The following is a 10654-nucleotide window of genomic DNA, read 5'->3' as shown; positions in this document are numbered from 1 at the left end:
TGGTGTCTGCGTAGTATTTCCGGTTGCCGCCGTATTATAGCCGACATTGGTGTCGGAGAAGCCCGTCTGTAGCGCAACCGTACCTCCTTGCTGCAACTAAACGTTGATTATTTAAAATGATTGACGATGAAATGGTGTATTCATCATCGGCGTGACACATATGTCACATTTTATATAATTAAAAAATCAAGAAGTATATCATATGTAATTTTCTTTACTGTGATGAATAGCGCAAATTTTATTAAAAAAAGAGATATTAAATATTTACCGGCTGTTGTGGTATTCCATAATTCTTGACAACACCCGACGATTGGCCAAGGTTCTGAGGATGGCCGTATGCCGTGGGATAACCAGGCTGTCCCGGCCTGAGGCCTCGTTGCCCCGCTTGTTGCTGCTGCCTAATTTGTTGTTGGTGTTGTTGCATCGCACGGTATTGATGCTGTAGCTGGACAAGCACATTTTGCTGCTGCGGTGTCAAGCTACTGATATTCTGTTGTAGGAAATGCAGCATTTGTAGTTGCTGCTGCGATAGATAAAACGGCGGCGCCCGTTGCTGCGGCACGGCCGATATCACCTCGTCGGTCTGAAACATTGGATTTAATTAATGCGAAGTTGAAATATTTAATCACATTATCTGTTCTCTGATTAATAACTGAACTCTCTGCAAATACTTTATTATACTGGAATCTACTTTATTTATAAAATACTGTATTAAATTAAATAAAAATATATATAAAAAAGAGAGAGAGAGAGAGAGAGATAAAACTAATTAAATAAGTTAACAGGCTCTACCGAAATAAATCAAGGAAAATCAATGCCTATAAAAACCAAACACAAAATGAACGCGTGTAATAAATTTATTCGAATAATACAATAATAGACGTTTCGATCCTGATTGTGGATCCTGTTCAATATTAGCAAAATTTGAGTACAAAAATTTGAATACAAATTTTCTAGATGTTAGTTCAATCAAACAAAATAATATAATAATATATGACTGGTATCAAAAACCTACGTCATCTGGCCGCTATTTAAATTATCACTCTAGACATCCATTGATTCACAAAGAAGGCATTATTTTGAGACTAACTGATAGAGTTCTTCTTCTTTCTTATTCAACTTTCTACCAGAAGAATTTTGAAAAAATCATAGAAATTCTGTTACACAATGGCTACCCTTTAAAAATATTTAATTTTTTTCTACCATTAATAAAAGACTACATAACAAAACTTGACCAATTAAGTAATAATGTAGATAATAACAACAAATACAATAATATCGCTGAAACTCAGAGACGTAGATTTTTTACGATACTTTTTATATCACACATCTCAGAAAAAATCAAATATTTTTTAAGAAAAATTCATATATGTAGGCTTACAAGGGTATCAACAAGCTAAGAAAATTCATCTATGTGCAAAAAGATAAACTACCCACTCTATCACACTCCAACGTAATATACAGAATAAATTGCAAGAATTGCAGGACATCTTACGTGGGACAAACAGGGAGAATTTTGAAGAAGCGCATTAATGAACTCAGAAACCACATCAATTGGAACACGACACAACACTCAGTCATCACAGTACATAGACTAGAATTCTCCCATAAATTTAATTGGGAGAATGTAAAGATTTTAGACGAAGAACAATTTTTACACAAAAGGTTAATATCAGAAATTATTTTTATTAATAAACAATTACAGGGACTCAATATTAAAAATGACACGGAATCTCTTGATTCTTTATATTCTAATTTATTTACAAGAACTTGATGCTTCCTTCTCTCTATCATTTATTGCCAATGTTTATACAGGATAAGTCATTTTAATCGAACCAGTCAAATATCTCGAAAAATATGGAAGATACGGAAAAATATTTCAGACAAAAGTTGTATGATTTAGAGGGGGATATAAGATGGTATCATTGGCTTGACCTTGGATAGTCGTTTGAAAGTCACGTAAAGGTCACCTTCAATTTCTTAAATGGAAACCTTCATTTTTTATTGCATATTCTTGTAGCTTACCTCGAGAGCTTTCCAAAACACTTTAATAAAATATTTTTTCATTAAGTACTTCTCGAGTTATAAGGCTCGAATGTTACAGTACCACCGACATAGCATTACGCAAGGTGTCTGACCGACGGCTAAAACCTTTTGAATGTTGTTCAGGATCATGTCCTGGATAACATTCGTTAAAATCAAGGTCATTGGAGATTGTTTCTCTTATTTTCATTTTTGCATTAAAAATTCATTTTTATGTGAATTCACAATCAGGATCGAAACATTGTATTACTCGAATAAGTTTATTACACGTGTTCATCTTGTGTTTGGCTCTTAGACAAATGCTTAGGCATTGATTTTCCTTGATATAAAAAAAATAAGTTAGAAGTTAGATTTTAGAAAAAAATTTGTTTTATAACGTATTCTTTTACCTTAAATCGCTTAGCATTCTGTCCCTGAGCTTGAGGATAAGGCGGAGGTGGTCCAGTCGGTGTGGCACCATATTTGTACGAAGGTCCGCCGGGTTGCTGCTGTTGTTGCTGCTGCCGGCTGGACATCTCTGCGCTAATTGGCAGATTCCAAGCCTCTTCGATTGACGGCAATTGCCGCCTCCTAGGTAAAAAATTATATGAAAACAGGAAATAAGCTTTGTAACGCATCAAAGAAAAATACACTAAAGGTCGAGTATAATTTTGTATTGGCCTTTAACTCTTAATATTATTTTCAGATTTTATTTCGAACGCGAGCGTGGCATGGCAGACAGTGCACTGATCTATCATGTCAGAGAGAGGTCCCGGGTTCGATTCTGGTAGGAATCAAAATATTTATGTTCGTGTCTTCTCTCGGGAAAGGCCGCAACCTCCCGAGAGTACTCTTACTCAGAAACACTTCTCGAAAAATCTCTGATTCAATTTCTTTCTAAACTTGATCGCCATTATTATGTTACATTATTGTTATCAAATATCTATTAGCAAATTTAATATTGAATTACATATATATTTTATTTTTACTCCTATGGCCCTTGTTTCTTCAATTATCTTATTTTTATTTCAATGTTATTAATATCAAATAATACAAGTAAACAATTTTTATTATTTTGGCAATTTTATGTAAATTTCAAAAACACGTAATCTCTCAAACATATCCATCTGTTTATTCCAATGTGTAAAGAGCTACATGAAAAATCGTTATAATGGAATCGTAATACGAAATTTGACTTGTCGACGACTCACTTGTTAGCAACGGAAGGCATTGGTGCTTGACTTAGGTGACTCTGCAGAAAGCTGATGCGCTGTTGGAGGGACGGGTTCATCGGGTTGTTGCCACCGGACTTAACGCCACCCAGACCCGCGAATGGGCCCGTGCAATTCGCTATATTGCTGTTTCCCCTATGAGTAATAAAGCAGAATTCTTATCACACTGACCTAATAACTCAATGTAATCATTGTTAATTTTTGAGATCGTCAAATGTAAACTCAGCCTTCAATCTACAACACGTGCCGATCGTTCTATCGCAAGATGATAATTACAAATCATAAAATTCACACGCCGTGACATACAAATGATAACGTAAGAAAGAAGTGACATGTAATACAACTTACAGAATTACAATGAACGATTTGATGCAAATTAATCATTTACTTAACTTTTATCTTTTAATTATATTTTACATTATATTTAATTTAATTATTAATGTGATCGATCGTTAGTAATCTAACTATTTAATTCGCTTAAACTGGAACATATGGGTCCTGGTATGACCCTGAGACTTTTCCTAATTTTTAAATAATAATTTGGAATAATTTTATGTTTCATATTTTTATTTTTCACAGTTTTGAATTTGAAACATTCTTTTAAAAAATAAAACTAATATCAAAATTTTATATTTTCTATTAACATTAAAAAATACGAGTTTTTGTTATAGATTAAATAACGAATAAATGTACTCGCTACAATGTTGAAGCAATAGAACTAAAGTGTGTGTATAATTATGAAACGCTATGAAAATGACTCGCGCAATATGTAATTTACCTGGATGCGTTAACGTAACAGGCCAGGGCGTCTTTCGGTTGACTAACACTTTCGTATAATATGCCTAGATTAGTCCATGCAGCTGAATGGGATTTGTCTAATTGCACAGCACATATGTAGGCTTGCAATGCGTCCATAGGCTGATTCTGCTGTTGATATAGCACTCCTATACTACACCATGTGTCCGCATTGCCTTCCGATTTTTCGACTGAATTTCTATTGAGCACATGGAGAAGGTCATTAATTTCCAGACACAGGGAGAAAATATAAACAAATGTATATAAATATGAAAGTATACATATATTAAATCTACCATACTTGCCTGTATATTCGTACTAGTGTGAATATCTTTGGAAAATAATATTGGAAAGTTTCTTCGGTATTTTGTATTAATGCCCTATACAAATATCAATAAACGTATTATAACAAATGAATAAAAAAATATAAAAATAAATTTTTGGAACATGCGTAACACACAAAAAATATAAATATAAATTTTTAGAGCATGCTTAAATAAAAAAAAAGAAAAATAAATATTTTAAAGCATGCGCACATAATAAGTTTTTCAAATTCCGAAAAAAATTTAAAGTGGCTAAAAAGAGTATCCATTGAGAAAAGAATATTTATTTAAGTAGAAGAAATATAAAGATATTGATTATTTTAATTGATAAAAATTGTTTCTAAATTGAGCGATGTCATCGCTTTTCAGAAGTTCATTCAATAGAAACTTTTCCATAAACAATACAACAATACTCATGAATAATGCAATAAAATTCGCATACTGTTTATTGAAATTGCAATGCCGGAAAGTCAATTTTAATCTCACTAACAATAATAAGTTTTTTCATATGAAACATTATATTTCGTCATTATAAAAAAATGCACAATTATTATATATATATATATATACACATAAACTATGTGCATAAATAAAATATATAAAGTATGTAAACAACTTCTCTATAAAAATCGCAGTCTAAATAATAAATAGGACATACAAAATAAAATTAATTTCCTTATCTGAAAGTACGGGGAACATCATCTCAAAAAAAATTTATATCTACGTATAAAAATTTTGTAATATTATATTTTGTAATATTAGCTACAAATGACAAAAAAGAAAAAATTCTTTAAACGACTACCTCCATAATATCTTAGATGCAAGGCATATGAGAGATATTCATTTTTTTTTTACCTTCAACATTAACATGTTTTCATGATTATTTAAAAAATTTCAAGCACACACAGTTCATTTTTAGATGGACCCCTGATACGTGAAATGCATCATATATTCTTTCATGTTGCAATTTCAACAGATTCACACTCGATGGCGTACCTGGTTTTCGAGTGTCATTACCTGTATGCGATAAATGCTTCGTGCACCTTTCCGGAGGCAGCTAGACAACGTCCTAAAAGATAAAGGCTCTGTCCGCTCTTGGGTTCGGCTTCGATGGACTTTTGCAGGCAGTGGATAGCTGTGAATTGCTTCTGCGCTCTAGTTATGCCCAGCACCGTGCATTCAACCACGTGATACATCCATCCTGCGTGAAAAAACGAAGGCGAATGATACACGTGACGCTGTTTCTTCGTTATTTTCTTCTTTCGTCTGCCATCTCGACAACCATGTTACTACGCAGACATGACGCTACATGACGAACTACTAGCGAACTAAACTGAATAGACTCTCTCAGGTATGGCCTAGGGTTGCCCCCGGCAGCAATCGTTCTTACTGCTGCTGCTGTCCCTTCTCTAGGGGGGCTGTCTCGAATTACCCCCTTGTAAACATAGGCGCAGCAGCGCGAAAAACGACCCTAGTGCACAATAAGATTTTCGCCCTCTTGATGAGAATAGAAGATCCTAAGGGATTTTAGCATAGCCGAGCGATTATATTCGTCAATTGCCTTTGAAGTCGCGTTCCAATTCTCTCGGGGATTGCTGATTAACAATAAGATGTTTTATTAACTCTATTTCCTCGGATTAACTAAAATCATCCAATTTTCTTGAAAGGAAGGATATAAAATATTGTATAATTATTTAAATCTCTCGGGACATTTTCTTTAGAATACTACAATATAATTAGTATACAACATATTTAGTATTCACATACTATATATTTTTATCTACATAATATTCATATATATATATTCATACATATATATAATATTCTATATATATGTATATAATAAAAAAAATAATATCCTTCCACGCGTTTCCGATATAACAGGACGTTGATTTATGGTCACTGCTTTCATATTTGCGCGACGCGTGTTTACCTGTTGATACCCCACGGATTAATCGTCGTGGGAAAAGCGGGGCGTCGGCAAGAAGTTGTTATTCGCGACAATAAATGTACGACCGTAAATAGGTGAACACGTGGCGGAACTGCACGTGGGAACTGAAGTTAATTAAATCGCTCGATCGGTTAATTTCAACCCACTTACGCTTCTATCTCTTCAATAGCTTTAATAACTCTTTTATTTTAATGATGAAAGAGAACATAAAACTCCTTTAAATTAATAATAATTATTAAGTGGGTGCAAAAGTTTTTTTCTGTCGTCTTTTTGCCAAACTTTGATTTAAATAAAACCTAAAAATTTTAATTTTTGAGAATATTTTTAAAAATTTCTTTTAGATAAAAATGTGTATCGTGGATCTATGATGACTGCTTTAACGAATAAAAACTCAAATCGATAACTTTCCTAGAGGCAAAAACTTGAAAAAGGAAAAAGCTTTCGTGTTTAATATTTGTCATACATTTTTAGTACATGGTACTTTAATCCAGGGAGAGAGAACACCCAAATTTTGAAACTCTTTTGGAAATATTTCCGCCAGAATATTTATTCGCGGGATTAAAATAATTACTGATCGTGCGATACGCACCGCCGCGCCGCTTCGCTTACTCGTCTACCTTTAATGTTATTTATTCACCTGGCGTATTTACCTGTCCTAAACGTCACATCCCATATGCGCTCGATTTGCAAATCTGCCCGACCTGCCTTTAAATCGGTCCACCTGGCTATGGTTGGGTCCCGAAAGCTTCAATTTGTCAGTCGATTTAAATCACACCAACCGATCACCCCGAAAAACTTTCTCCCAATATTATAATATTCAAAAACAATAGATTTTTCACGAATATTTATATTTGTGTAACTTTAAAAAAGGTTTCATCGAAGTTTTGAAGGAAAAATGAGGCATATACAACAAAAATTATTGAACCAAAAAATATAGAACAGATTATTGAAAGCTTTATGAAATATTTACATCATTGTTATTCTCCTAATTAAAATAATTTTTTACACAATTGAAGGTATAGTTTGTTGCAACAGTGGGTTAACCCACATTTTGTAGTTAAAAATAAATCAACTCTAAAGTTAAAGTGATGAAAAATATCATATGGAAAGTATCATATGGTTAACGACATTTTGGGGCTAACTCCATGGTGACATTAGTATTTTTCGCATCACTTCAATTTTAGAGTTCATTTACTTCGTTTTTATAAAATATGGGAATTTTTTAATCTACAATAATTTCCATAACCCTAAAAATGCTATCGATAAGTAAATTTTACGTACAAAGAAATAGATTACTTTTATTTAATGTAACACAAGTTTTTCACATACATTTCATACTTTTAATGATAAAATGTTTATAATCTAGATGTTTATAAATACACAAATAATCTAGTTAACTTAAAAGAAAAGAAAACAATAAGCAGCTGTCAAATTCATTTAAAAATGATGGAGTATGTAATCTAATCGTATATATCTTCTCATAACACTTAAATAAAATATATATATATATGATATAAAATAATAACACAAAATTACTTAAAAATTTAAATCACTTATCACGCTCTCTGTTATAATACTGACCACAGAGAGTTCAAACTGATATGTAACATACAGAATGCAATAGCAATATTGTATCACTCAATAGCGATAGCATTGTAGGGTTAATCGTTTTGTATAAAAATAACAAAAGAATCAATTATGAGAAATTTGCTTTATATTTTTTATTTTGACATATTTAGATAAATAAAATATGAAACAATATTAAGTGAAAAAATCGATCGATGAGATTAAAGAGAGTTTGTACAAAATTTGAAATATCTCGCAAAATATTAACTTTTATACACATTGTCTATATTATGCGAATCTTTCGTATTGCAACCAAAATGTAATAATACAAATTGAATTTATTCCTCACAATGCAACACATCGCATGTTGAGGGAGAAAGAGGAAGAACCTTTGTTTCTTCATTCTTTCTCACCACAGTGGAAAAGAGAGCGGATGAAAGAGAGCAACAAGACAGAATTCCAAAAAAAGGGAAGCGGGACCGGTCGCGACCGGGACGGTTCGCCGACACGCGAGGATCCATAAACGGTCCGTAAAGTGGATGTCCCGTTCGCAACGCTTCGCAACGTCCTCGAAGAAGCGCAGCCCCGAAAGAAGAGACGCATCTTTCGTGAGATGGACGTGCAGACTTTCACCGTAAAGCGATCCGTTCCGAAGGATAGAAAAAAACGCTCGACCGAGGCCTAAAAGTCCGAAACTACACGTCGCGATGCTCGGAAAGTATATAATAACGTTACAGCAATTAACCTTTTGAAAAGCTTGAAGGACTTTCATTAAAAACTTTATTTTCTTTTTTCTTTCTGTTTTTTTAGATAAATAGAAAAAGGGTGGAAGGAAGGTTTTTATTTTAAAAGAAAGAAAAATGAGTTTTTCTTTACTTGCTAACTTTCTACCTGTGTTTCCTGGTAAACAAAAAAAGGAAGAAAGGAGATACCGTCTCTGTGCAAAGTGACAAAAGAACACGGTAGTGAAAGAGCGATTTTTCCTTTGGATCGTCGAGCCTTCAGTCTCATAGATTCGACTGAAGGCTCTCGGCGGACCGGCTGCACTCTGCCAAGTAGTCTGCAGACACGTGTATTGATTTATTCCGGGTTAGGGTGGACTGAGGGATGAGACGGAGAGGCAACTCGGGGGGGAAGGAGGAGAGAGAGTGAATGAACGAGGAACAAAGAGGGTAGGAGAGGCCGTGTGAATGGGTCGGAGAGAGAGGGAGCGAAGCTCTAGTTGTGGGAAAACTATCCCTTAGTTTCTGTTTCTCTCGCACCTGCCCTAAGTTTCTCTCCCTTCTCCCCATTTCTGTTCTAGACTGGCGCATAGACTACCGAATTGCAACGAGGTACGGAGGGATACGTTAAAGTGTTCCCCCTAGGTCTAGGATCGCGGAATCCTCGAATATTTTCGAAAGTAACACGAAGTAAGTTGCAATGTCGAAAACTTCAATATTCTGTTTCAAATTATTACTGATATTTTTGTATCTGATACCTATATTTTTTACGGAAACTATATTTTGAAATAATTACATATCAATAAATAATAATGAATTAATTAAAGATATCAAAATTATCGTTTTTGTCAAATCTTGTCTTCATTTAATAAAACAAATATTAATAAAATAATTTAATGTAATAAATAAAAGATTAGGTAAACGACGATAACTCTGATGTGTCAAATTAATTTATTATTTATTAACATAAAGTTATGTCAAAATGTAATTTTATTTCACAACTTTTCTTAAAATATAATTTAATTAATAACTTTTTATAATATTTTAAATACAATTGTGCCGAATAGAAAGCGGAATAATTCAAATAAACTTTAAAATAGGCGATAATTATAAGACTCTATTTATCTAATTATTGCGAAAGTATTTATACGTACGTATATTTATACGAAATATTATTTCTAACTTGAATTAGAAATTTAATTATAACTCTTATTTATGATTAAAAATCATAAATAAATTTATCAGACGGAACCTTTTTATTCTTTTATCGTAGGCTTTCTGTGTTATAAATATAAACGCTCTTATTCCTAGAGAATGTTGGAACTTCCAAGTAGAACTTTCCGAAAGTAACATTTTTGTTTCACATTCCTCTTTCCACAATACTTTAAATATTTATATATGAAATATTTACGCACTCCCCTGAGTCAGAAAGTGTCGAAACCTCTAAGTATTTCCGAACGAAACATATTTCACCCTCCTTTTTCACAAGATCTTCAATATTTATATAAGATATTCTAGCAGGCCAATTCTTATCTTTCCTTTATGTTCGCCTTAATATTGACATAGATAGGTCTTAATGTCAAACTTAGTGATTAAACGCAAAAGAAATTGAACTTCAAAAGCAAAATCTCTAATTTTCAGATTTCTCTTAAATGTATTCTTTGTAAGTTGACGATTATTTGCAATGTTTAATTGACATTGTTTTTATGAATTAAGTTTTTCTTTGAAAAATTTAAATTAATTTCTATTCATAAAAATAAAAAATTAATTTCTATTTTTTTTCTTAACAAAACAAAAGGAATAATTAATGACAAACTTACCCAATTGACGATAAATGTCGGCCTTCAGATGCAATGGCAGCTTTTCCTTCAGCAGGGTCTCGTAATGTTCCTTGGCTAGGCGATACTTGCCCTGAACCTCGTATAAGTGAGCGATGTGGAACTTGACTATAACAAACACGCGGAAGAGGATTTCTCGGTAAAACTTTCGATAGAAAAAAACTTCTCTCAAAGACTAGTCACGAAGAAATCAAATTACGTCGAT

The 10654-nt window shown here is 33.0% G+C and overlaps 1 protein-coding gene across 1 annotated transcript in view; it reads right to left on the bottom strand.

Moving 5' to 3' along the window:
- The window catches only part of LOC108723991 (Utx histone demethylase), an 87011-nt gene that overhangs the window by 3509 nt on the left and 72848 nt on the right, over nucleotides 1-10654 (bottom strand). Inside the window, exons 5-11 of the mRNA XM_018450072.1 lie at nucleotides 10432-10557; nucleotides 5390-5573; nucleotides 4033-4248; nucleotides 3234-3389; nucleotides 2433-2613; nucleotides 269-583; nucleotides 4-96 (exon numbers count right to left, since the gene is read on the bottom strand). Coding sequence (XP_018305574.1) covers nucleotides 4-96; nucleotides 269-583; nucleotides 2433-2613; nucleotides 3234-3389; nucleotides 4033-4248; nucleotides 5390-5573; nucleotides 10432-10557 — 1271 coding nt within the window. The remainder of the gene's footprint in view (nucleotides 1-3; nucleotides 97-268; nucleotides 584-2432; nucleotides 2614-3233; nucleotides 3390-4032; nucleotides 4249-5389; nucleotides 5574-10431; nucleotides 10558-10654) is intronic.

This window comes from Mycetomoellerius zeteki, unplaced genomic scaffold, assembly GCF_001594055.1.
Source record: "Mycetomoellerius zeteki isolate Tzet28-1 unplaced genomic scaffold, Tzet1.0 scaffold265, whole genome shotgun sequence".
Taxonomy (NCBI): domain Eukaryota; kingdom Metazoa; phylum Arthropoda; class Insecta; order Hymenoptera; family Formicidae; genus Mycetomoellerius; species Mycetomoellerius zeteki.
This window is presented reverse-complemented; position numbering and strand designations above follow the sequence as displayed.